This window comes from Caloenas nicobarica, chromosome 1, assembly GCF_036013445.1.
Source record: "Caloenas nicobarica isolate bCalNic1 chromosome 1, bCalNic1.hap1, whole genome shotgun sequence".
Lineage (NCBI taxonomy): Eukaryota > Metazoa > Chordata > Aves > Columbiformes > Columbidae > Caloenas > Caloenas nicobarica.
This window is the reverse complement of record NC_088245.1, coordinates 29,478,405-29,505,807: the sequence shown is the minus strand read 5'-3', so window position 1 is coordinate 29,505,807 and position 27,403 is coordinate 29,478,405. Positions and strand designations below refer to the sequence as shown.

The following is a 27,403-nucleotide window of genomic DNA, read 5'->3' as shown; positions in this document are numbered from 1 at the left end:
AAACACACAGACAAAAAAAAATCTATTTACAGATCTAAAATTGGTATGCCCAGTAAAAATTGTCCCACAGAAAGGTATTTATAAACAAGAATATTCACCCAGTCACATTGTCTACCGCTGGCAACAGAGATGCTTTACAGCTAGCATAGCATTAATTAGGCCCTTGCAAAATAAAGGGAAAACTTAATGAAGGTGAAGAAATTATTTCTGGGAAAAACTTGAACTGAAGGCTGGACAACAACAATCACGAGACATACAAAGCAGAAGCAACTGCAAATAGGTAACTCTGGCAGTGCAAAAATGAATGGCTTTTTTCCCCAATACTTGTTCAGAGAAAAACACTGTGAATTTGCAGTTTGAATTCCTTTTAGAGACTTACATTTGTAGGACTTAGTGCACTTGCATGTTTCAGCAAGGCTGATACTATACAGGAGGTAAATGAAACAAAGTCAATATAAAATTACTGTTGTGATATAAATTTATAATAAACTTTGTAACAAAATGCCTGAATATACAGTACAGAGATAAACCTCTAAAAAAAGGGTTTGATTTTCTCCACCAGACAATTAATTCCTAAGCATGTTACTGCTAAAGAAAACCAACTTGTACACAACTGATAGCATATGTAACATTCTTTGGAATGAGACCTAAATTTCTCTTTCAGGTATTGCCCACACAGGGAAGAGCCGACGGGAACTCCTTGCTCCTCACTGCCCTTAGGAGCTTCTGGTGTGTCGTCCCCCAGGTAGGTACCTGGGGCTGGGCAGAGACCGCAGAGGTGCCTGAGCACCAGGAGCCAGGGAAAAACTCCACCTGGGAACACGGGTGATGGTAGGACACCTTGGTATTCATCGGTGTAGAAGCAGGGAATTAATACTGTTGAACTCCTCTGGCTCATCATTCCCACACCCTGGGTTTTACCGTGTTCTGAAACACACAAGACAGTCTATCCAAAAAGGCCTCAGAGGTTTGAATGGCTGTAAACGTTTCTTTTTAGTTTAAATCAGCATTTTTACCATGCCCTTGCTGTTTCAAAAAAAAATAAGAAAATCAAAAGTGGGAATATGTTAGCTCTTGTTAAAACTATTTCGGATTCAGAAAACTAGAATTCTTTAATTGAGAAAACAGAAAAAAAATCTGCAAACACGTGATTAGTTTTGCATGTAATCTTTTTGCTGTATTTTTAGCTGACTCTCTATCTAACTTTCAGCAAACTTCTGAAGATCACCCAGTCTATCCTAGAGAAAATCTAACAGTATTATAAGTAAGCTTGAAACCATATAATAAACAAGAGGCAAAAGATGAGCACCAACTGTTGTGTTTGTTCTGCTCGCCGCTGCCATGCAGAGCAGATGCTCCACTTGAGGCTGCTCACAGTCCCAGGACAGGGTGGGAGACCCACTTTTCCTGTTCCCCTTGATGTACAAAAAGAAAGATACAGGTGATGTCTATAAAAATGTAACAGTAGCAGGGACAGACTAAGATTTACCCATTATAATTAATGGGAAGTGTTATGGTTGATAGTGAAAGTTTTTCCAAACCAGAATGGACTGACTTCTTGACTTTCCAATGTTCACAGGGTGACTATCAGGTATTACAGTATTGCTTTATGGGGACTTTGTTAAAAATTTCTAGTGCTCATGTTGGAACAGTTTATGATGTCATCAAAGGAACTTTTCCTGAAATAGCAGTCAAAATAATGGTGATTTTACAAACCAAATGATAGCCTTTCTGCAATCTTTCTTCTTTCTACTCAAGCGTTGTTAGCCAGAAACGGCTGAAAATCACTTCTGCAGAGGAGGCAGAGCTGCTTTTCTGCAACTTGACAGATGCTTGTTCAGCCTGACTTCAAGTATCCAATTTATGTGCTTGAACAAGGAGCTTATGCACCCAGCCCAGGCTCCAGAGGATGACTTAGAACAGAAGTGCTTTAAGATCATTCAACAGACACAAGGGATTTGTCTGCTTCGCCTTTAGCATATGAAAGCAAAAGCAAATCTAAGAGGCACAATCACAGGAAAATTCATTCTAAAACAGAGATCGAGTCTGCCTTTGGAAATATTTATTCATCTTTGTTAATGAGAAGTGGAGCACTTCAAGTCACTAGCTTTCAGACATCTGAATTTAAATGAGAGGACTCCTACCTCAGGCTCCCAGGTTATGAACTTAAGTTGGATACCTGAAGTTAGATGGTGCGATTACTCCGTCCATACTGGAAACAGCCACCTCTCGAATCTCTGACTGAGCTGCAATCACAGCACTTATCTAGAGAAGACCCAATACAACTGAGTTGTGGTTGGACGTCTCACCTCATCATCTCATCTCCTATTTCTTTATCCCCTTTTCACTTTATGGAAGGGGATGAAGAAAAGCAAAGCGGGATGGGGGTGGTGTCCGGCTAAACAAAGTTCTGTAATACACACTAATGAAGAAACTTGGTGGCTGCCACTTGTAAATCCTACAAAATCACCATTTTGAAGTTGGTGGGTGCAAATTACTCTGGCTATTGCAGATCTCATAATTTAATCACACATTTTATTTTCAGAAGTTACTAATGGGTTTAGTGTTAGCAGATTCTCTAACTTAGCTGGCTAAAAAGTTCAAATGGAATTAGAAAAAACCTTGATGGCAAAGACTTGAAGAGTCTTTTCAGTTATTTAAATACAAAAATTAATAAGTTATCAGCTAATGTCTAATATTTTTATTAAAATACTGATGGAAACAGGAAAAAGTAAAAATCTAGATCTACTGGACTGCACACATAAATGCAAAAAATCCACCACAAATTGTACTGTCTTAGCCACTTAGTTGTTTCACTCCTTATTTTCTGCACTTGAGAAAATGAGATCAGAAAGCTATACAGCTGCTCTGGCTGAAGGTGAAAGACCGGGGCAGGATTTCCGGAGACCCATCCAGCTCTGTAAGTGGAAGGATTAAGATCAGGAGAGAACAGAGTTGTGGCTGGGAGAACAGAGTTGAAGAATACTCAGGATTCACTCCTGTCCTAAGGGAACAATTTATTCTTTCTGAGTAACTTCACTTGTGGGTTTAATAGATAATGTACTCATTGGTCCAATCCTGTACTCAGCATTTTACAGAATCAAGGTCTTAGGTACAGCAACGACCAGAAAAACATGGAAGCAAGGCAACACTTGTATTTCCGTTTTTTATCTGCGGATTATTTTCTTTGTTAAATTCCTTGGGGGTTTTTTTGGGTTTTATGGAGTTTTTTTTCCTCAGGGTAGGTTTTCAAAATACAAACTAGGAAGAACCTGGAATAGACAGAAGTACTCTAACAGGTGAGGGAAAAACTCTCAGTGCACTTTTTATTCCATATATGCATTAACTACTGGGAATATTTAGAGAAAAAAAAAGGATCACCAGCAAGATATTGAATTTTGAAAATAACACTGAAAGTTTTTAAAACTGTACTCCAGAAAATGTTGTCTGAACAGCATCAGAACATTAGAAGGTTGTCTGATTTCCTTGTTTTCTGTGGCAAATTTCCACTGATGGCAGTAGAGACCTGAGGCGGGGGCTGAAGTTGTAAAAGCAAATAAAGGTTCTTAGCAGCTACTTACCCACAATGGCTATTCATTCTCTCTCTTTTTCTTTTTTTTGGCTCAGTACTGTTTTATAATACCCTTGATCTCACCATATGATTTCAAGGACATATATATTAATTTGAATATTAGCTTGGTTCCTTTCCTGCATTTGAACTTTATAGTGGACATACGGCAAATACACATGCTATAACAGAAGCTGTTGTCAATCAAACTGGTGACTCTGAATGAAGGCTGCTTTAAGTAGTGCGTATAAACATGTGATCTGTTTCCAAAATGCATGGTCATATTAAATAAGTCTCTTACATATATACATACAGACCTGTAATAAACCTCAAATTTTATAGTCCTACCCTCTCCTGCTCAAGATTGCAGTTTCTAACTGTTGCATATACTGTAGCTGCCCAAAGAGCTGAATAAAGTGAGCATAGCAGATTTTTTTCAGAGAAAAATAGTCATATAAAAAGTTGTAAGTACAGTAAAGTGAGAAAGTTCCCAGAGCTCTCACTTAATTTCCTCTTTGGTTCGTAATTAGGATTTGACGAGTTTGAAACCCTGCCCTGTGTCCAGCACTGTGGGAAGAAACCAACTCATTTTGAATCTTCTCAAGCACCTAAAGCACGCTTTACAGACCCAGAACAGATTGAGACCACAAAACCAGTTTGCCAAATGTACTAATGGGTAGGTGACACGTGGGAAATACATCATCCAGTGTTTGGCAACATCGCTTCCCGTTGGCAAATGCAAAGTGTAGTCGCTCCAGCGCTTTGACACACCGTACACCGCTTTCACCGTGCGGCCCTTTTCAGACCAGCTGATGTTGTTGTCGGGGTTACAGTTGTACTCAACCCATTGCCTGGTGAAGTCACCGAGCTGTGGAGGGTCTGCTTCCTCTATGTCCACAACCCTGGCCATTTCTGCCCCTTGCACAGCAACATACTGGTCATTTACTTTTCTTACTTCTTTAACCCAAGGCTGAGAGTTCTCACAGTCCAAAACGATGATGAGTCGAGAACAAACAGTGCCGTTCTTTTCTCTCCACCACTCCAGAAGTGTGTCAAGTCGTAAAGCATCACCTCCTGCCACAAGGGAAAAATATTTACGATTAGCAGAAAGAAACAGAAACCTCTGTGGAACTTTGACTGCAGGTTCCAGGAACCCCTTGTTTTAAGAACCTGGACAGAGATTACAGACATTTTCAACTGGTCCTCCCTGCTTGTAGATGTTGCAGATCTCCAGAGGGAAATTAACTGATTCCACTTGACTTGCTGTGGCAGATGATGCTGTCAACTCACCCTCGATTAAAAACCAAAGAAACAAAAAAGTAATTCCCTCACAGGGTGAGAGAAATTACAGCCTGTTGAAGAAATCTGGAAATAGCTAAACAAGGGAAGAAAATCTGAAATACAGTTTATTTTGTATTACATTCTTAATAATCTTAAGGGAGAAAAGGACTCTTTTAAATATGTTTTTATTAATATTAAAAAGGACTCCTCTTTTAAAGAAAGGAGAGGACTTTTGAACACAGAATTGCAGAATCACAGAATGGTTGGGGTTGGAAGGGACCTCTGGAGATCATCTAGTCCAACCCACCTGCTAAAGCAGGTTCACCTAGAGTAGATCTCACAGGAATGCGTTCAGGCGGGTTTTGAATGTCTCCAGAGAAGGAGACTCCACAACCTCTCTGGGCAGCCTGTCCCAGTGCACCCTCAAAGTAAAGAAGTCTCTCCTCCTATTCAGATGGAACCTCCTGTGCTTCAGCCTGTGCCCATTGCCCCTCATCCTATCTTTGGGCACCACTGAAAGGAGTCTGGTCCCATCCTCTTGACATCCACCCTTGAGATATTTATAAGCACTGATGAGATCCCCTCTCAGCCTTCTCTTCTCCAGGCTGAACAGACCAGCTCTCCCAGTCTCTCTTCATAAGAAAGGTGCTCCAGACCCCTAATCACCTTCGTAGGCCACCGCTACTCCAACATACAATACATACGAACAGTTTCTAAGCACAATGAGGAAGCCACCTACAGGCACAAGCATTGCTTTGGCTTGAAAAATTCGTGTAACCAGAAATGTAGAGGTTCACTCTATAGACACAGTTGTTTCAGAGCTTCAAGAAAATTAAAAATAGTTACGGATTTGCAGCTCATTGAAACAAAAATTTCATACAAATTTTTCTACAAAATTTATTTCGGTTTAGAAAACACTTGAAACTAGTGTCCAGCTTCTATGTTCCATCTCAACTCTTGCTCCAACAACACTCTAAAAGAGCAGATTGTAATTAAAGTTACTTACAGTGGGGAGTCCTGCTTAAGTGTAATGGATACTGCAGGATCTAGGTAGCTTTGAAAAGCAGGCCACTGCCTAAGGAAACATCTTACAAACAAGCGAATAAATCTCCATTGGCTGCACAGTGACAATGTGAAGAACTGATACATCTAGGTGTTGGCAGGTTAGAGCTATGATACAGACTCACAACAAAAACACTCTAGTTGGAAAATGTCAACTTAAAAGAAGAAGATTTGTAGATGAAAAGTAGAAAAATGTGATTTAAAATAACTGCATTTTAATTCCACAGTGATTTTCATTGTGGAATGTAAGTACAATAAGCAGTGTTAGTAGGAATTTAACTGCACAGATGAATCTCAAACAAAATAGCTGCATATTTCAGCACTCACGTTTCTACCTAAAACGGATGACAAAGAGTGCTTCAAATTAATAGTTCACAGTTAAAGCTTTGAGTAAGCTATCACATTTACAGTAAATGCAAAATTACTGGGCTACAACTTTCTCAAAAAAGTACAAACCTGGAAAATTTTTAAAAAGTATCAAAGAAAATCTTAAGAATATACAAACCTACAGTAATTGTCTTGGTACATTCTCCCCAAATTGCCATAGTTCGATGTATTTACAGCAGAGACTTGCACAGAAGCAGTTCCCCTTTTCTATGTAAGCCTTCTGTGTCAATAAGCATTAAAAATTTCTTTATTTGTTCACATTTTAAGGGCTTATAAATAAATTTTGCTTTAGTGTTAACTATGCAGGGGTACAGGTGATTTCAAAACAGTGCTGGATAGAACTGTCCAAAGAAAACGCCCTCATCCTTCGTACGCACACACAAACACGTGCTCAGCTTCTCAAACACACACATTGGCCAGCACAAGATTTAGGCCCCAGGACATGTAAGAAATCTGTCTCTGGCCACATCTGCCTCTTTGGCAGGTTTCGCAGGCCGTTCAGCTGACAGTTTCGGCAACAGAGACAATGCTTCATTAGCCCAGCACTTGCCTTTGCCTTCACTCAGAGACCACAACCTCCCCGCTCATCTGACTGCTCATACTTTATGCATGACTTGTTAACAGCTTGTTTTACACACCACTGTGTTACATCTCAGCTTCCAACAACAGAGAAACATCATTAGTGAACTAACAAATCCAGTAAGCTTCCTTTAAAAGGTGTCATTAGAGAGCAAAGACTACACTGTTACTGCTGTGCCGTATCACAGCGTAAGCCCACAGTGAGACACGGCTTTTCCTATTAGATCCTGATGTTATATTTCATTGTAGCCATCTCTCTCCATCTCCTCCAGAGGTCGGAGGACAGTACACATTACTGATGACCAAATGTTCCATATCTCATGAAATGCCACTATCCAATACATGCGGTAGAAGCTCACAATCAAACAGCCTTCATCGTTTCAGTTTATACTCCAAGTTACGTTCAGGAGCAGCGCTATCTCGAAGGAGTATCAGGTTACGTTCCATGATTTATCTAAAATTAATCACAAAAAAGGATGCAAGACATGTGACAGCTGCCTGTTCCTCTCGCTTATGTGACTAACCATATCTCCAAGTAGAAGCTGAAGATGTGCTTGGAAAGAGAACTAAAAGGAGCTTTGAGAGAAAGCTGACCACAGCTGCGTTTACACAATGTACCTTTTAGCACAGAAACTTTTTTTTTTTTTTTAATGGTTACCTTGGCTCTTATCCTAAAAGTGAAGACATAGTTTAATTTAGGCTACAGCTACCTGAATGGGTACACAGAGACCTGAGCTCCCCTGTCACACTTCAGGCTGGCCAGATACAAGCCAGGACTGGGCTGAAGCTGCCCAATTTTTGCAGGGATATTTGGCTCTATATATGCTGGTAGGCTAACTGTGCCTTGGCTGCTCACTGGCACATTAAACTGGCCCTTTATCTAGCAGTTTGTAGTCTTGAGGATACACTGTGCCCACAGTCACTCCCGAACTCTAGGATGTCAGCAAACCATAGCTGTTTTCAGGAGACAAGGTTTGCTAAAAGTTTGAAGACCTGCTTTTCTAACGTGCATTGTACACCTGCCTCCTATTTCTTTCATTGATTTTATCTTTTACAAAAGAGCACATCTTAAGGCCAGGAATGCAGTCCTTCCTGACAGCCTAACTGATGCAGTGGCACAGAACACTGTATAATTCACTCTGCCACATCCAGGGAAAAAGAAGATATTATGCTTGTTCATTACAGTGAACAAATAATTCTCAAAACACATGGGAAATCTGCCTTTAGAGCAGTAGCGGGTCATTTCCACTTGACTTTTCTGGATTAAAAAAGTGATCTTTAAATTTAACTCATTGAATTGTAAGGGGAATATGAAATCATGTTTAAACTTGTAAGCATACATTTGAGGTCAACAATATTTACAGAATTGTGAGAACAAGTGTAACATTAGTTAGTTGCGCAAGGGTTTTTATCAAAGTGACTAAACACTAAAATGACACAGAAGCTCATGAAGTAACATAGCTGACTGTCATACAGAGCAAGGTAAGGAAAGAGCTGCTTCTTTACAACAAGTTAACTGCATACAAAAGGGGCTTCTGCATTTCTCCATTCTCTCCATGAGCAGTGGTAGTCAGCCTGCAACCCTGCCTATTTTGATGATTCCTTTAGCCCCTGAATCTCTGAAGAGCCATGTTCTGTATATCACCCTTTCCTTTCTTCCTTCCCTGTCAGCAGCTTGTATGAACCTATTATCCAAAGATTGGTGGTTCTGCACCATTCTGGACTAGCAGATAATAAATGTGATGAAAACTTCCAAGTTTTGCAGTGCAGTATGATTTTTAAAGAAAGAATTAATTGACTTGGAAAGTGTATCAATACCAAAACTGTTAATAAAAAAAACCCCCGAACCAGTTACCTGCCAGTGCCCATTCGCCAGTGCCATGTGAGTGACCACTGTAATATAATATGTAGGTGTCATGTCTGGGTCCATCTGCTGTCCGAAGTTCAAGAAAAGACTTGATCTTGGAGTGAAGGGTATCAAAGGTCAGTCCGCTTGTAGAGTAGTCGCAACCATATGTCTCAATCATGTGATATGCAAAAAATCTTTGGATAGCATTAAGCATGCCAGTAGATCTCAGATTTAACTCTTGTACATGCTCAGGTGGAAGAAGAGTTGGTTGGCCATCAGGACTAAAGAGAAGAAAAAGAGCTATGATTATGATTTATGATTATTTCATGCTTAGTGGACTTCTAGTAATTGGCGATTTTTTTTTCCCTGTGCACATTTTCTCTGCTATGAAGTAGCACTGTTCTAAATTCAAATTGATTTGAAATGTATAGTTTATAAACAATTTGAAATACTGTGTTTGCGTGAGGGACCACTATCTCCCTCTCCCTTCTATCACACTTCACTTCAAAGTGTAGTCCTTACACAACCCCATGCTATTGCGGCTGCTGCAAGACAAAGGGAGCATGAGAGGCGAGCTGGGATGTGAACATGCTGGATGGGATTCAACCATTTCATTAAACCCAATGAGAGAGCGCTGCCGTCAGACACACAACTGGAAGGAAGCGCAGAGAGAATGAGTGTTAGGCTGCACAAACCATCATGCAGACTCCTTTCCAACAACAGAGAAATCTAAGTACACATTTTGCTCAGATATTTTGAATTAATTTCTCTCTGTTCCAAACAAGCCATTATTCAACACGCTACTCAGGCAAATACAGTAGTTCGTACTTGTGTGTGCTGTTCAGCTGCTGATCTTTCAGCATAAGAAATACGTTTCAGATGATGGTATTCACCACTTAGAAAATGAAAGTTCTAAGAAAATGGCAAACTAGACCTGGAACAAACCACATATATATAGATGTGCATGTGTGCGTATAGATACATGTCTGTGTGTGTCTATATATTGATATGAATATGCATATATAATAAGAGTCCCTGGGTTCCCAGAGTAATGGACAAATTTTGTGGATGAAAACACAGAGATGGTCTTACTCTACTAATACAAAATACTCTACTAATACAGAAATACACATTATAAAGTCATATTTTGTATCTATGTATGTATTTTTCGTGTATTTTGCTTGCAAGGCAGTGTGTAAAGCTACCTGCTTTCTTTTTCGGTCTAATTAAATTTTAGACCTCCTCGCCTGCCTAGTGCCTTCATGAAGGCTAATGTTCTGCTACTACAGTTACACTGAATAGACCAGCATTAGTGTTTGTTTTAGCAAGTGAAGAGTGGGCCCATTCCTGAAACAGTCAAGCTTTGTTAATAAGGAAGTTTAGTTCTGTCAGGTCCTAAACAGTCACTCAAGAGTATGTAATTCACTCAGAAATTAGAGGGACCTGCCGCAGCCAGAATAATATAATACAATGAAAGAATTAACTTATTGCCATGGAAACAAAAATAATTTCTATTGTAATGTAAATTTTGAAAATTCTTTTTTTTAATCCCTAACAATAATTGACCACATAGATTTTTTTTAAAGAGTGTACAGCTGAAGACCGTAGATCGAAGTTCAGAAAATTTGTTTTTACAGTATTTTACACTATTTAAAATACAGTGATTTGCCCGTTATTTTTTTTCCCTCTTTACTGAATCCATTACATATATTGCAAGTTGGGCAGTTTTCACAAATTGGGCAGTCGTATTTTTAAGCCTCTCATTTCAACTTACCATTCTGTTTCTATTGTAACTCAAACAGATAACTTACATAGTTCTTGTTTATCATGTACAAAAAAAATGCATACACAAGTTTAATTATATGGCTAAAGTAGTATTCGCAAGTTTAAGGCTTATAAGAAGATGGGCAAATACTAATAGTACAATCCCTCCACCCCCAAGCATTTCTCATATGCTAACATTCATATTGGAACAGAAAACACTCGTAAATTCACAATACCGATAACTGACATGTAGCCCAGTTCCAAATCTAATTGCAATGTCCTTCAAATGTAGACATGAGCTCATTTAATATAATTCAAAATTGGTTTAAACTGTTCTGTTTGGTTTATTAAATCTGCTGTAAAATATCTGCACTCAGCCAAATGCCTCAATGCTCCTTTGCACAAGGTACGGACTATTGAATCTGCCTATGCATGACTGGTGTGTAAAGCATTCACTGGCTTTCTAAAAGCAAATTAAATGCATATAAAAAGGTGGAGTTGGAGTTACTAATTCTTTTTGGAAGGTAAGGAAAAGGATAAATACAAAATCTATCTATTATTGAAATTTGTATTTAATTATTGAAAACTACAAGCAACAGCACTGCGTTGTCTCTATAAGCCAACAGTAAACTTACACTTACTGTGAAGCTGAAATACGTGGTAACTATACCTGCAAAAGTTTGTGGGAATCACAACAGCATACCCAACACATGTTCCTCCCAAGCAATTTCCCAGCTCATGGAAAAGCCCATGAGCCATGGACTCCAGAGGTAAAACGATGAGAAATGCACTCATGAAGATCCCATTGGTTGGCTGCAAAGAAAACAGAGAGATTTAAGTATTGCATGAAAAATCCTTCCTGTCTGTTGGTTATGGTTTTATGACTAATTCCCTGTGTCTGATCAAACATTACCAGGTCCTGAAACATGCAAGTTATTACATGTAATGTATGCTTATTTTTCCACATATTACACAGTGAAGTACTCTACAGACAAATAAAAGGCTTGGGGAGAAGGTAGCTGGTGAGCAGCTATGACTCTTCTGAAAGGCTGCATTTGAAAATACTAACAGCACAGGACTTAGGTTTAAAAGCTCTGATCATAGCTTAGATTTACCTATTTAAGCAGGAAAATCTGTAAAGTACAACACAGCATAATGGGTACTTAGCATCAGATAATAGTGTACTATACTTCATCATTAAAAATACAGATTTAATTCTTCTTGCTTTTTAACACAGAGAGTTTTTAAAATATTCTTTGTGGAATACTATGTATCACACGAAAGATGACTTTTGGGAATATTTATGAACATTACTGCAATTAAAGAAGGGACATCCACTACAGGACTTGGTAGCATTCACACAGCTAATATCCTACACTGAGCTTTCCTGTTTCATGAGTGAAAAGCAGTTTTGGAAAAGATTACACTCACTGATACATAGATGATGTCTGTAAAAAAAGAAGTTTCAAAAGTTAAGTCTCAACTGCCAGTACTACTAAAATAAAAATGGACTTCTGAAATGCCATATGTCAGTGAGAGGCAGAACAGATACAGATAAATTTTAATTATTTTAATATGACCTGAATGGGTTTAATGAGGTATTACATGCTTTAGGAAAGGTAGAAACAGTACTATAATGTATAATTAACCAAGAACTTTTTTATCCATGGTGCAGTTATTAATGTTTGTTATATAGCAAAGGAAATAAATTCATAGCTACAAATTTCTGTCTTGAGAAGAGTCCTGTGGCTTCTGACTACATCTAGGTTTTATTCGACCTCTTTGCATAAGTCTACAATATATATGTATATTTTTAAAAATCTGGATATTGTTTTATTGTTTAACACTCAGTGATTTGATGCGAAATGGTAGTTCAGCTTAACCCACGGACAACGCTATTAATAATTTAGAAAGTAAATTATACTGAAAATATTACACCTAAACCAACTCAGTTCTTTTTGGCACATGGCACTAACTTAACTGTATTCAATTTTTAAACACAAAAACATTATGTGACTTAGTCTGAAAGAACAATTTTACCCCTCAGATGTGCTTCCTGCCCTAAGGAAGAACAGTGTTTGCTACCTGTCCCTGTTTTAAAGTGTCCCATTATAGTTCTGATAGAAGATTTTCACCTGTGTGTCCTCGAAATAGTGACAGCGATACTTCTAACCACAAATAAACACCAGAATCTGATATTAACTGATAACTAACCGATAGCATTATCAACCAATAGCCCTGTTCTCAAATAACTGGTAACTGCTAACTGATACCATTATTCTCAAATTCCAACACCTGAAACCACTATAAAACTAAATCCAGCTCCTCCTATGCTTTGCATAATTCATGACAAATGAACAGTTTGTTTATTTAGCTTCTAGCTCTCAAGGACATGAGGACACGACATTGAGCAGACATTAAATCACTACAGAACAACCACGAAGAGCTTCCCGTATCGCAGAAGTGCAACTAATATGCTCATCGACTTGCTAACATTCAAGCTACAAAACTGGTTGGGATGTACCACGTCCATCAACAGTTGATAAAGCCAGTGTTCATACTGCAAGCCGATTTCACGTGCTGTAATGTAGTTTGACGTTTTGCTGCTAACAATTTGAAGTTACAGGGAGCAATGTATACCTGTGAAGCACACATACATCAGGGGAGGTTGACAATCACTTTTATGTACATCATTTTCTTCCCCCATCTCAGGAGGTACTTTGCATCATTGCAGACAGACACTTTTCCTGCCCCAGTTTTGCCTGTACCCAAAGGCTCAGGATCTATGAGAACACAGAATGTATTTAGGATGAGTACAGAGAGGCATTCACATAGTTTCCGATTCTCGAGTTATTTTCAGAATAATCTTTTTTTTCAGAATAATCTTCCCCAAATCCGTACAACTACCTGAAATCACCAGAGGACAGGAAAGCTTAAAAATTGTAACAATTATGCTGCAACCTCAACTTGTTTTCTGGTCAATAAGGAGAAAAAAAATCCTGTAACTAAGACAATATAATTTCTGATTCAAATGCATCAGCAGAAACTACATATTTTTGTTGCTCAGTTCCCCAAATGCATTCTGAAAATGAAAAGCACTCAGAGCAGCAGCAATAAGAATTTACAAAGGTTTTGTTAGTTTTTGTTCAATAGAAACCTTGTAAAATATAAGACATTGATGAAATAGTGGAACTCTCTAGTTAAATTAGTTGCAAGATTTGGAGACTTACTTTTGCAACTGTAGACACCAGAAAGATAACTTGATTTGAAAACAAACCAAACCAAACAAAACCAAACAACGACAACCAAACCAAACCAAACAGGAAGACTTGGATCCTGCAGAAACTGAAGGGCTTGTCTGGAAAAGCTTCCTATTCATGATCAGTTTAGTTTGAGGATTTTATAAATCTTGGAAAGACGGAACACATGGACTGGGAAGTATTATAATGCATTTTTATGATTAATTCAGGTTTTTAATCATATATAAATATGACATACATAAACATGACTTTTCTTAGATCTTGTTAGAGCAAACTGTTCTTACATTGCATTACTGTTTTGATCACAGTGAACATATTACAAAACAAAAAACGCACTTGCCCATAAAAACTACAGCTATCATAATATCCTAAAGAATACTACATTATTACTTTAAATGAAATTTATTGTAGAAGTGTTCTTACAACATACGATTTTGCTCTAAACATTCCCTGTATTTCTCCAACCCCCTAAAAAACCAAGTTATTAAGCCTATAGAGCGTTCTGCAACCACAGAACTTGATGAAGATGGATGGTTTTCATGAAATTTCTGATCTAGTCTAACTTCTAAAAAAAACCCACCACACCTACATTTAATTGTAAAAAGACTCCTACTAATATCAAGATACTGACAAGAAAGTTCACGAGTACTTGTGAGATCCTACATAGGATCCTACATAGAAACTGTAAGGATCACCTCGGTGATCCATCTTGCTCTGCATCCTACCAAATACCAAAGAGGAATGGGAAATATGCTCTATAATGTTATCAATCAACTCAGCTCCATCTGAAGTTTCAACTTCGTCTTCATATAATGGTCACCTTATGCTACAGAGTAGGAAAGTATTGTTAGCACGGACAGTTTATGTGTATACACATCTATCTTATGTAAAGACTTGCTGTCAGCACTTTTTCAACAGTTTTGGAAGATATATATCAGTAAAAAATACAAGAACGTTTCATGATGCTTAGAGCAGCCTTATAGTAAGGTAACAAAATATTTTTAATTCAGCTCTGCAAAAAAAAAAGGCTGGTGGCATTTTATAATACCTAAACTACAGGAACTGGAAATAACAAAATATAATGTGTAAATTAGTTGGCAATTTCTGTAAATCAGAAGATAGGTCCCTCTTTTAAGCTAACAGCCAGGTGGAGAGTGTCAGTGCTTTACTAAACCCTAAAGATTTGACGACTGGTCCTTAATGGAGCAGATGGCCACAGATGCACAGGCAGAGGCAGAAAAGGATTTTGTTCTTTCATCTGTTCAACCCATTTTCATTCTGTTTTCAAGTGCACTGGCCACCTCAGCCTGCAGCACATCCCTGCACTCTAAGTGTCCATTGATGCTAGACAGACTGCTCTAAAGGCACATGGAATCCAGGGACCATCTTGGCAACCCCACTGAAAACATGAAAAGCCATTTTTTCTCTTAATCTTTGGGGTTTTTTCACCTTTGCCCATCTTCTTTATAAATGAATATTTAGGAAATATACAGCGTGTCCTCATCTCAAATAACAGAAATGACAGACAATAAAGGCGGGTGAGGTTCGCTAGTAGTATTATCTTTCCACTTTTTTTAGCTTTTCAAGCAATGTTTATTGTTAGACGTAACTGTTAAAAAACCAGAAGAATTTATAGGTGTTTTACAGCCAAGATATATCATTTTATGTCCATGGATAGGACAGCTCCAGTTCCAAGGAGTAAACCACTGTTGGAAGTGGAATGATTCTGGAACTGTATTTAACAATGGAGCATTACTGATGTGACTGATGAAAATAATGAGGAAGCAAAGAAATCAGAATCATTAGTTTAAATTGGAAGCCAGTTACAAAGACCTATATAAAAGCCACTCTGATTAAAACAGAAATAAATTCCTCAACGGATGTCAACTAAGATGGTCATAGAATTGCCAAACGGTGCAGGCGGGAAGGGGCCTCTGGGGGTCATCTGGTCCAACCCGCTGCTCAAGCAGGGTCAGCTACACCAGGATGCCTGGATTATATGTGACAAACCAACAGCTGAGGAGGCTTACAAAGATGTCTTTGCATATTTCTAAGCAAAAATTCTGCCCTGCTTTCCATTATCCAAGCTGAATAATATTTACCTATTTTTATGTAACCATGTACACACACACGTGAGTAAATATAAAATAAACAGTTCTGCTCAGCTCCTCTGCAGTGATTTTGCAAAAACAAAGTATACACTCAATGACTGAGAAGGCTCAGGAGAAAAAGGATAACGTGGCAACTAATCTACAAATATTTGATGGACACCTTATTCCAAATGAAAACAAGATATGTGCATTACAGGTAAAAAGAAGCCTAAAGACAAAATTTGTAAAGTTACAATGCAGACCAACTACAGAGGAAACAGTCTTACAACAAATTATTGAATAAGAGTCTCTGGAGAACAATAAATAATCCATTACTTCTAAATATTAAAACGGCACTGGGAAATGTACAAAACAGTTTGCAGAAAACAGTCATCACATTCACTGGCCCAGGATAGTGGGCGAGTTTGAGAAGAAATGACAAGCGGTGAGCAAGTGGGATTTAGGATCCAGCTTAAGAGATGACAAAACAGTAGGGAAAGAGGGAATAAAGGTATTGCAAAAGAAACTGAACAGAGAAGTCTATAGATAGTGAGACAAAGATATACCTGTAAAGTTGTCAAGGAGGGGAAAAACTGACAGGGAGGAAAAGAAAGGAGTGAACTAAAAATGATCAGAAAGATATGAGAGAAAAATAAAAACAAACCAGGAGTGGCACAGCTATTTGAGAAAATATGGAGAGGCCAGAGGGTGCAGCACGTTCTCTGAGGAAAACAAAACACCACCACAAAAAACACCTCAACAAACTAAACTGGACAATCAAAGCCTGAGGACTGAATTAAAGATAGAAGTCAGGAAGAAAAGAGGGGGAAAATGAAGGAGGAAGACTGGATACGATTTGCACTCAAAAAAGTTTTTTAAGCTGTGATGTTAACAAAAGTACGTGCAGGTAAATATAGATGTTACTTAGGAAACTTCTTACTTTTCAAAAAATAATCATGGTTTTAGAGAAGTTCAAAAAAGCCACCATATTCAATTTTATTGAGGCATTGTGAATTGAGCTTTCAAGAAACACCAGCCAATCACGCCTCAATAAAGACTGCAAAATCACTAACTCTCCCCAAAACAAGAAAATACTCATACATACAATAAACTAACATTTCTTCCATGAGTAATTCAAGTTCAATAGTACTGTCCATTTAAGAACTCAAGCATATCGTCATACTATTATTTTACTAACGCATAAAATTCACTAAAACCAAGAATAATGTACTGAAAGTACTTCATTCTGTTACTCTACCTGTCTCTGACATAGTTCATTTTTCTCTTGGTAATATTAAATACAGGTCTTCCAGGGATAATAATTCTCTTTGGCTCATAATTCAGAAAACCTGTAGTTACCTTGGCACAGAGCACTTCACAAATATCTGATTTCAAGTTTCTGAGAAAAAGAGTCCTCCAAGCATTTCTAAGATCTTTGCTTGCAAATTTCAAGACCTTCATCAGAAATTTTTCATCATTTTATTGGCTTCTGAAAGAAGTAATGCCTGAGTCATTTGCATCACTTCTGCTGGATCTTGTCCCACCCAAGGGCCTAATTATGGACAGGCACGTGAGTCATTGCTGAAATGAGTAAGTTGGAGTTAAAGAGTCTATTGATCTGACTGAAATTACTCACACAACATAAAGGCAGGCGCAGAACACTTCCTGCAGATTTCGCAAGGAAAGTGTGAATGCATTTCTACTGACAAGGCAAGGTGTTTTTCCAGCTAAAGCAGGGATTATTCTCAGCAGCAGACCATGGCCAAACCGAAGCATGCCCCACTGAAAAGCTGTTACTCCATTTTTCAATGTAACCAGCTTTAACAAACTACTTTTACACCTCTCGTGCTTCCTGAGCTCAACCTCCAGGTTCAGACAGACCTGATGACTCTGCTTTTCACATTTAAAGCTTGATCTGTTGGGGAGAGATTCTGCTTTCAGGAGCCACAGTTCTTCTCAAGCACATACTGAAGTACCAGGAACAGAGACTTTCAACCCTCGGCTTATTACAAGGGCTAAGATCCCCTTAAAAAAAGGTCCTTGGCTAACAGGACCTCCAGCCTCAACAGTTCTGCAGGAGTCAGAAAACCACTGTGCATACAACAGCAAGTTGTCTGACCTCGCTTTAAAAGTCTTTCCACAAAAGGAGATTTGAAATTCTTCTGGCAACTGTAATCAAGTAGGATACTTCTAGCTACCAATTAGCAGACAACTGTCTCTTTAGGTCTTGACCTTTCATACACTTGAGATTTATATGATGCACAGATATTACAGTTATTAAAAACGTTAAAAGGGCATATATAATGTGCCTGTAACAAAGTTTTCCATGACACAGCACCACCTCCCCTCCATTACCCCATTTCTGTCTCTAACCTAACACACTCAGCTGAGCTAGACCTTTTATATGCCAGGGATAATTATTTACAGCTGACTGTTAGGAAGCATCTTTCCAAGGCTCAGGTTTTTAGCCAATTCTATTCATTATATAGGAGGTCAAATCATAGACCATGAAGTGATTTCAAGCCACCTCTCTTATCAAACGCAATATCATTAAATAAGCTTTCAGCACATCTCCGGAGTGAGGAAAGGTAGGAAAAAAATATGCTTCACCATCCAGGTGACACTTCACAGATTTCAAATATAATTAGCACTTACTAAAATGACTACAAAAATCCCAAACTGAAGCTGCAAAGACTGAAAATTGTTGATCTTACACATGCAAAAAATGTTTTACACGATTTTTAAAAGAGCAAACACATTTTCAGGAGCTGCTGACTGAGCAATACTTGGCATTCCTAAGAAGGAAAAAAATACATTGAAAATTTCAGTTAAAAAAATGCAATAACATAAGATGTAAGAGTGGCTGTATTAGGCTGCACCAAAGTCCATCTAGAAGAACGCACCGTCTCCAAAGAGGCCAAATGGATGCTTAGGAAAGACTGTAAGGACAGACCAAGCGCATGGTTCCTGAGTACTGCAACCACTGTTGGCTCAAGGACCTCCTGAAACAGACATGGTTTTCATACAGTAGGTAAACCTCAGTGAATTTCCTCCCATGAACTTGTCCAGCTTTCTCCTGAGCCTCTGCCACTGCTGGGCACTCCCCAATACCCAGCCCCAGGGCTGACCCAGCGCTGCGCGAGGAGCTATTCCCACCTGTCTGGTTCCAGCCTGCTTCTTGCCAACTTGATTCCCCTCAACTTTTGCACTGGAACTGATCATTTATCAGCTCTTACTGTTTATGTTCTCCGCATCACACATAATATTTTATATGTCCATCATATTTGCACTTAGTTTTCTCTTTTCCAGACTGAAGCATCCTTGTTTATTCATTCCCTTCATGTAAACTGTTTCATGTCTATAATGAATTTCATTGCCCTTCTCTGAACCTTCGCTTCTTTTCTCATCTGTAGGATGGCAAGTAAGAGTTGCACAGTTACTCAAAATACAGAAGTTATGAATTTATACAATGCCATAATGATACCTCCAGTCCTTTGCTAATAATTCCCAATATTTAATTTGCCTTTTTTGACGACCACTAAACATTAAGCTGATGTTCTGATGGAAAGGCATCTAACACATCCCTTTCTATCACACACTGATGTCGCCAGATCTTTTCTGTAGCAAAGTTTGCTTAAAACAAAACCAAACAAAACCCTGAAACCCCAATCCAGTAAGTATTTAGCGATAACTATTACATTTTAAAGAGGAAAGACAGAAAGCATTTTGATTGTCTCTTTAACTGTTACAAAACATATAAATCACCATAAGGAAAACACATATTCACTGGCAAAGCTTGTTTTCTGCATTACTGTTGAGCTTGTTAGGTTTCCTGAAACAGCAGACTCAAAAATCCAGCAAAAGCTTCTGAAGTAGAGTCTTGATGCCTTGAATTCTCTCTACAAAGAGAAGACATTAGGTTCCTTAAATCTCTCTAAAAAAAGGACAAATGCCCTGTAAGAGGGTAACTTGTGTGCTCATGCATCATCGCTTTCTTACTTCTAATTATTTTGAAACTTGACACTATCCAGAAAAATACAGAAAAGGCCACAGTTTTCTGCAATCACCGTAATAAATGATACGCCCATTTACTAAATTATGTTCTGGCCAGGTCTGATAAAATATTTCATTTTCTGACAACAGATGAAATAGGCACAGTGATCTGCAAGGCAAACATCACATCATCTTCTGAAGTAGAAGTTATTTTAGCTGGAGACAACTGCCTTCATCATCTCACTGATTACTATAAATAAATTATGAAAGAAACATAAATATAGTAAAAGAAATGTAAATGTAATTATCTACTTAAACTAAATTATTATAATGAAAACCTGAATTTCCTGACAAGTAAAAAGTATTTGGTCTGATGCCTTTCACTTTTGCCACTACAATTACTCCTTTTCCCACAGAATAGGCAAATACACAACCCATCAGACAGAGGTTATGAGCAACAGCTTATCTTATCTACACACAGGATGCTAGAAACTGAAATTAGTCAATAACAAATATTATGATTTTAGACACATTTCCAGTTTGCTTCTTGTGAACAGCCCTGCAGAAGTCATTCCACAGCACAACCACACTTCTTCAGATTTACAGAGGACTGAAAATGAACAGGCATGCAGCAAGTGGAGTTCTTTTGGGGCAGAGGACAGAGACAGAAAAAAATTACAATGAATTATCAATGCGATGAGAAAAAAGAAGATGGGCGAGAATCCAATCCTCCTTCTCACACAGCCAGCCTGCAGTAAGGAAGCAGCGTGATTTTAAGAACTGGTCTTCCAGAGGACATAGCATGTGGTGCATAACCAGATTTTAAAATAAGACACTTAGAGCACATGCTATACCAATAATTCACCAGTTAATCCGCTGATCTCTAACTCTACATTAATGGTTAAATGCAAAACAAAGTTAGTGAAAAATACATTCTTAAAACATGAATTTGATTTGATTCAATTAAAACAGTCAATAAGAAAAGCCCTCAATATAGCATGCATTATTAGCGTTTAACACTATGATTTACTTTCAAAACAAATTTTATGGCACAATTAATTCAAAAGCAAAATAATTTCATAAGGAAGTAAACTTAAAATACTTGGCACACTCTTGCCCTGGAAGTATTAACTCTTCCCATTCAACATAAGGAAGCTGGTGACTTCCAGCTGCCTTAACAGGCCACAGCCAAGGCAGCACAAAGTGTTAAATTTGAAGAGCACGCTGGTGAAACCAAAGGTTCCAACACTGAATTGCTGAGCCACAGCACACCATCAAGTGTCATAGGAATTTTCAAGTGCCAATAATTCTCAGGAGCATTCTCAAGAGAGAGATGAAGATTAAAAAATTATTATTTACCTGCCAAGAAACGGCTCCCAAAACAGCAGTCGCAACAAGGCTGAAAAATACTAGCCGTTCCGAAATTAAGCAGAAGTGACGCATTCCTTTAGATGCCATAACTCTGTCAAGGCTGCTGTTTTCTGCACGGTGGGTATAGTATACCTTGTGACAGTCATTCAGTTTTGTGTGAAACCCCCAAAGAGTTATAAAAAAAATCACATGACAGATCATCCAGAAAATTCCAAAAATAGAAAACCCAGGTATCACAAAATACCAGAGATCCAAATCACGGAGTTTAAAGGCTGCAAGAATGAAGAAGATTAGTTCAATGACTCCAACTGAGATGACAGAAAGCCTTCTGCAAATTTTACCACGGTACAAGTAGGGCTTCCATCGTTCAGTTACTGAAAGTCCACTGAAGTAAACATCAAGAAGGGGATCTGAAATCAAGCAGCTGAAGAAACACGCCAATGCAAATGGGTTCGTGGGGATTTGCAATGATGGAAAAAAGAGTAAGGATGCAATGGCTCCAAAAATTGCCAAATTTGGAATTGCCAAAAATGACTTCATACGTAAGTCAATAATCAACATGGCCAAAGCGATGACCAACAGAATAATACTCATAGTTCTTTCTACCACCATAGTTGTGCTCGCAATTGCAAATCCAACTAGCTCCAAAAATTCAACTGTTGTCAGCAGAGTTGGTCGATGATGGACACAACCACAAATCCGCTCAATCAGTGCACATAATATCCTTAAAACAATGGCAGAGAGGAGCAAATATTTAGTAGCTTCTTCTTTCACATCTGTTTTGAAGGCAGAATTGTTTAGAAAACAGAGAAGGCCAAGCAAAAAACCAAACCAAAGATTGGAGAGACTCAAACTTGCCGTTTCCATTGAAAAATAGTAGTACAGGATGCTGGCAATTCCAAGAACAAAAAGCCCCAGAATAAATATTACCAAAATCAGTGCATCTGCCGTTTTTTCCCATCTGACATAAAGGCCCATGCAAATGGCAACCAGCAAGTTGATTCTGGCAAGATAACCAAGGTATCTGACTGATGAGTGCATGTTCACTTCTCTGTTTGCTTCTTCCAGCTTTGTCATTGCTGCATAGAGACAATGACTAACACAGTAACGCAGTGACCTACACATGTAAACTGCAGTTAGGGGGTTTTACCCACTTGACTGAAAGTAAATATTTGGGTATCATCCAATAAATGCAATGCGACCACCGCCTTTTGTAATATCATTTCAGTAACAGTAGTCCAGAATCACTGAAGTCCTGGAAGAAGAATTTAAAAAGTTTTAGTGGCAAATAATTCCTTTTAATCATACACAGCATAAAACATGACACGTCCTTTCTCATCAAGGAGTTTAGCATCTAAATTAAAAAACCACATAATAAAGACCAAGTAAGTGTGTTGTTAAAGGTCATTCAAACTGAGGTCATTATTAAACCAATATAAAATGGGTTCTGCATAAAGCTTATTTCATAATTTGGATACAAGGAAAAGGTAAACCAAACCTGGCCTGTGCAGTTTTTCCACAAAATCCGTCCAATATGTATCTGTATTAGACATCTACGGTACCCAAAATATTGCTATGATACCCATTATCTTCTAAAATAGTTTAATACTGGTTTAAAACATTGTTTTACCTCACCATTACATTTGGTAAGTTCTCACTTTATACCGAACCTTTTCAATATGCTTTGAAAGACTTCTTTTTAGTAGTCAAATAGCTACAGGATTTACAAAAAGAACTTCTTAACCAGTTAACGGGCTTAACCCGCAGTAGTTAATGAAAAAGGGTATTATCATTACCTCAGTTTCACAGGAGTGGACACGAAGATGTATCAACTGATCTAGCAACATTTTCAGAGACTTTTCTTGATGTAAAATAAAAGCCTTCATTTTCACCCCTCCAAACCACTTCCCCCCCCCACAAAAAAAAAAAAAAAAAAAAGCAAGAAAAAGAAACAAACTGATCAGGACAAATCTTATATTTAGGACATAAGTGGCTCCTACTCTGATCCTTTTAACCACTCTGCTTTTCTTAGTAAGACAGTTCAGGAATAGATAGCAGTATTTTTAGGAGAATTTTGTAAGTAAAGGTGGCCAGGCGGATTTCACTGGAGATCGACAGTGTTTTATGGGACAAGCTTCTTCCTGGTCTTGAAACACAAGGGCCACTGTAATCCTATTGGTGTTTCACCTTACAGAGTTTACACATAAACAATACTACTAATTGCTATAATTAGGACAAAAACGTTCTTAAGGAAATTCTGTTTCCATGAAAATCTCAATTTCACTGTATTTATGTACTTTTCTACTTATCACAAAGTTGTCAGGGGCAGAGTTCAGAGCTCTCTAGTTAAAGGCAAAAGAGATTGATCTTTTGAAGTCACAACCTTGCTTTGTATGCAAAATGTGTTACAAGTGACAAACTGATAAGAATTACTCAGAGAACAAGCTTTCTGTGAAACTACATATAAAGAGAGCCACACGTACTTCTGATTTTTGATCTTTCTGTGCCTAGAAACTCTAAACCCAGAGTCACTGAATTAATAAAACAGAGCCTATGCCTCCAGAGAAGATAAAGCAGAAACCAACAGGTAGATCACAAGAAAGTACAGAAACAAGAAAATCAGCATCGATATTTTTTCATCTCTGATTTTCTTAAGAAGTGCCACAAATTATGAAGAGACCCAGAACAACCAGTTGTCCAAATTCCCTTAGTTAAAACTTACTGAAATCCTGTATACTATTTATATTTATGTATAACTTTTGCTTTTAAAGTTACTAATGAAAAGTTTATTTAAGACTATGATTACACAGATTATGGGCAGAGTCCCCAACGCACATACTCTCTGATAATTTTTTAAGTAATTACCTAACTGCCCATCTTACAGAGACTTTTGAAGAGTTACTGGTACGAGCGAGCAGCCAATGTATCAAGAAAACTCTGAGCTAGACTATGGTTTACTGCTTTTATTCATAATGCTCAGGGAAGTATGAAAGGACACCTCGACTGAAACTAAAAGCTGAGACTTTATACTCTCTTGATTTTTAAATTCTCATTTTTTAAACCAGTAAACAACGAAAGAAAAAGTGAATTGACTGATTTGCCTATAAGCTTTGGCTGATTTGAGGACCAACACCCAGTGTAAAACCAGCTTGAATAACTGGTGTCAAGAGAAATTAAGCCTAAGAAATCCTGGTTTTAAAATTGCGTAAGTTTGGTAACATGTATTTTCAAATTACGTTAAATACCTAACAATGCTGCAGATAATACTTGGAAGAACTCATGCTAAAAATCTGTTTAAATGAAATAGAATACATACCATATACTTAAAGCAAATGGTTATTATGCCATTGCAAGTTAAAGTTATTTGGATTTCAACTGTGCATTTTCATAGTACTCATTATTATTAATGTTTTATACATATAAACTTAATTCTGAGTTGCCTGGATGCTTAAGATCTTTTAATATTTCTCCCCTCACTTGTTAACAGACTTCTTTAGCTTACTGAATTATTTGGTGTACTACTTCTTATGGAACTTGCTTAGCAACTGCCTTTACCAAATTTGCTTAGCGTAAGTTTGTTTAGCATAACTTCTGCAAGCTGTGAACCTTAGAACTTTCTGCTTCAATAAGTAAAAAAACCCTCAGAGTCTCCACGCTAGAAGATAAGGGGAGCTGCGTCCCTGGAGATAAATGAAGGGACAGAACAGCATCTAAAAGAAAACAAAACAGAAGAATGTTTCGGTTTGGCAGGAACTTATTTTTCTCCAGCTGCAGGTGCAAAATAGAAACTGAAGGTCAGAACTCTGACTGACAGCCTGCCTGATGAAAACGAAGAGAACCAATAATAATGGGAAGACCCCGGATTCTAATTTTGCAATTGGCCCAGAGTGGGGCCCACATGTGGCAGGTGGGAGCTTGGATTGTGGGGGCATCATTGTCCAAGTTTTGGCTGGGGGTCCCTCTTCAGGAGGCACCCAGCTCAAGCTGCTCTACGCTGTACCTTGCAAATAAATTATTTCAGAAGAATTTCTGGAATCCACGCCTGAGTCTCCGTGGCGGGAAACCTGGGGAAAAGAAGCTTCCTCAACAGCGGGCAAGCAGCCACTCTGACAGAAAACTACTCTGACTGGTTCAACTCACGCCAAGTGGAGTTTTGCTGCTATCGCGGTGTGAGAACCACAGAAGAGAAGGTCCTGCCGCTGCTGCCCCACGTGCTGTGCTGGGTGCCGGGGTGGGGAACGCGCAAAACACAAAGTCTGCTCGAGTACCAGGCATTCGCAAAATGGGAGCACCGGTTGTGAATGTAACTTTCTCTTCCTGATCTTCTAGGCAATTAGCAAAAAGGTGCACTACTAAACTGCACTGTTAATCGGTAGTATTTTTCTAACCAAAACACAGGGTCAACTTTTGGGTGACGAGAGGAAAAGGTGGCATTTTCATGATTAACGTATCCCTTTATGCAGCTATTACCAAATAAATGTAACACAGCAATTACGACAATTTTAACAGGAAATGTTGGTATCTGATTTATTCTTTAAAACATTGCTATTTGTTACTAATTTCTGTAAAGACTTTGCCTGTTCAAAGACTGTTAAAGTCGGAGAGTGGGGGGGTGTTGTATTTGTTTGTTTTTTACACTAATAGTGTTTCAGTTAGCAACATCCAAGTTACATATTTGAGCAAATCACATTTAGATCCAAACCAAACAGGATGAAAGAAACATTCGTCAAGTTTTTCGAACACAATTTTAAGCAAAACTTGGCGTCTAACTATAGATTTAGAGAGTTTTTCTCCAAGAGTTTTTCTATACCTAAAGGAACAGTGTTGCCCAAGTAGTTTTTACCGCAATTTGTGTAAGAAAGTAGAAAAAGAACCAAAACCTGAAGATGGTTCAGTAGTTTAACCGCAGCTGATTAAACACCTCTGTGAGGCCTATCTAAAGCACTAGACCCTCCTTCTGTTTCACCCCTCCAGTTTAGTGCATTTTGTTTTTTTAAAGATGCAACTCCATGAGACTTTGAAAACAAAGAGTCTCATTTCGCCAACGCGTTAATACAGGGGGTTTAAAGCTCCGACGAACCACTCTGTCGGTTTTCAGGTGCTCCCAGAGGCGATGCCGGTGAGCGGTGCCAGACAGCCGGCGGGCGGCCGCCCGAGGCACCGGCCCGCCCGGGGAAGTTTAATGACGGCGCTCGGCTCCGCGGCGCGGGCGCTGCAGCCGCGGCTCTGCCGGGACAACGCCGCTCACCGCGGGCTGCCGGCCCGGGCAGCTGCTCCGCGCAGAGGCCGCGGCCCGCCCGGGGCTGCCCGCCAGGCCCCCGGCTCCATTCGTCCCCGCCTCGCCGCGGGGACGGGGCAAGTCCAGCCCAAGCCCCGAGGGGCCCCCGTCGTGCCCCCCGCCCGCGGGAGGTGGCCCCGGCCCCGGCCCGCACTCACCTCAACAGGCGTCCCGGAAACCTCCCGCCCCCCGGCGCAGCGCCGCCGCCATGTTGAGGCCGAGCGAGGCGCCGCGGCTACGGGCCGCGCCGAGGCTCAAACGCCGCCCGGGCGGCGGGGCCCGGGGCGCTGCCGGAGCGCAGCTCGCCGCGGCGGCCGGGCCGGGCCGGGCCGGGCCGGGCCGGAGCCGCTGACGGGGCGTTCGGCGGGACGGTGCCTGCGCCCAGGGGCCGCCCGTCAGAATGGGGACAGCTGCCCCCCGCCCGGGCTCCGGTAACCTCTGCCGAAAGGATGCAAAACCTCCGCGCGTTTAGCGGGAATACGAGATTTTGTAACAGAAACCGTGTTTGTATTTCAAAATACAAACCGGCAGCGGCTGGATCCTCGGACATCTCAACTCTGACAGTCTCTCCTGCCTACTTTTTTCAGACAAGTGACTCACAAGAACCCTGGTCATCTCCAAAATTCATACCCCTCTTCAAATTTTAAATAAAAGCGGCCAACAGGCCTAAAAGTTACATGAGGGAAAAAAAAAAGGCACTAAGGGGTTCTCCTTTAACAAGCAGATCGGAGCAGAAATCTGAGTTGCTTAATAAATGTCACCTGCTCCAGGTGCTTTACCAGCATCAGGGACAACACTTGGTGCTGCATCTGTCCAGCTGTGATTTAGGAATGCTCTTCAAGCAACTATTTGTTGAATTTCTTGGAGAATATTTTACTTTAAAAAGTAAACGAAACGAAAAAACCCCACCCAAGTTTCTGT

General features: G+C 39.3%; 1 protein-coding gene across 1 annotated transcript; it reads right to left on the bottom strand.

Moving 5' to 3' along the window:
* On the bottom strand, positions 1-26,710 carry TMEM168 (transmembrane protein 168). Its single transcript, XM_065658671.1, has 5 exons — positions 26,641-26,710; positions 21,193-22,459; positions 11,161-11,303; positions 8,733-9,007; positions 1-4,642 (listed from the first exon to the last, which is right to left on the bottom strand). Exons 2-5 carry the CDS (start codon positions 22,327-22,329, stop codon positions 4,095-4,097), a joined length of 2,103 nt encoding a protein of 700 aa, XP_065514743.1. The 5' UTR covers positions 22,330-22,459; positions 26,641-26,710; the 3' UTR covers positions 1-4,094.
* Between the last annotated feature and the right edge of the window lie 693 nt (positions 26,711-27,403).

Coding starts and splice junctions, on each gene's coding strand:
- TMEM168 (XM_065658671.1), bottom strand. CDS start 22,329: ATGTGTAGGTCACTGCGTTACTGTGTTAGTCATTGTCTCTATGCAGCA. Junction 9,008..11,160: donor ATTCCCACAAACTTTTGCAG/GTATAGTTACCA, acceptor TCTTCTCTTTAG/TCCTGATGGCCAACCAACTC. Junction 4,643..8,732: donor TGGCGAATGGGCACTGGCAG/GTAACTGGTTCG, acceptor CCCTTGTGGCAG/GAGGTGATGCTTTACGACTT.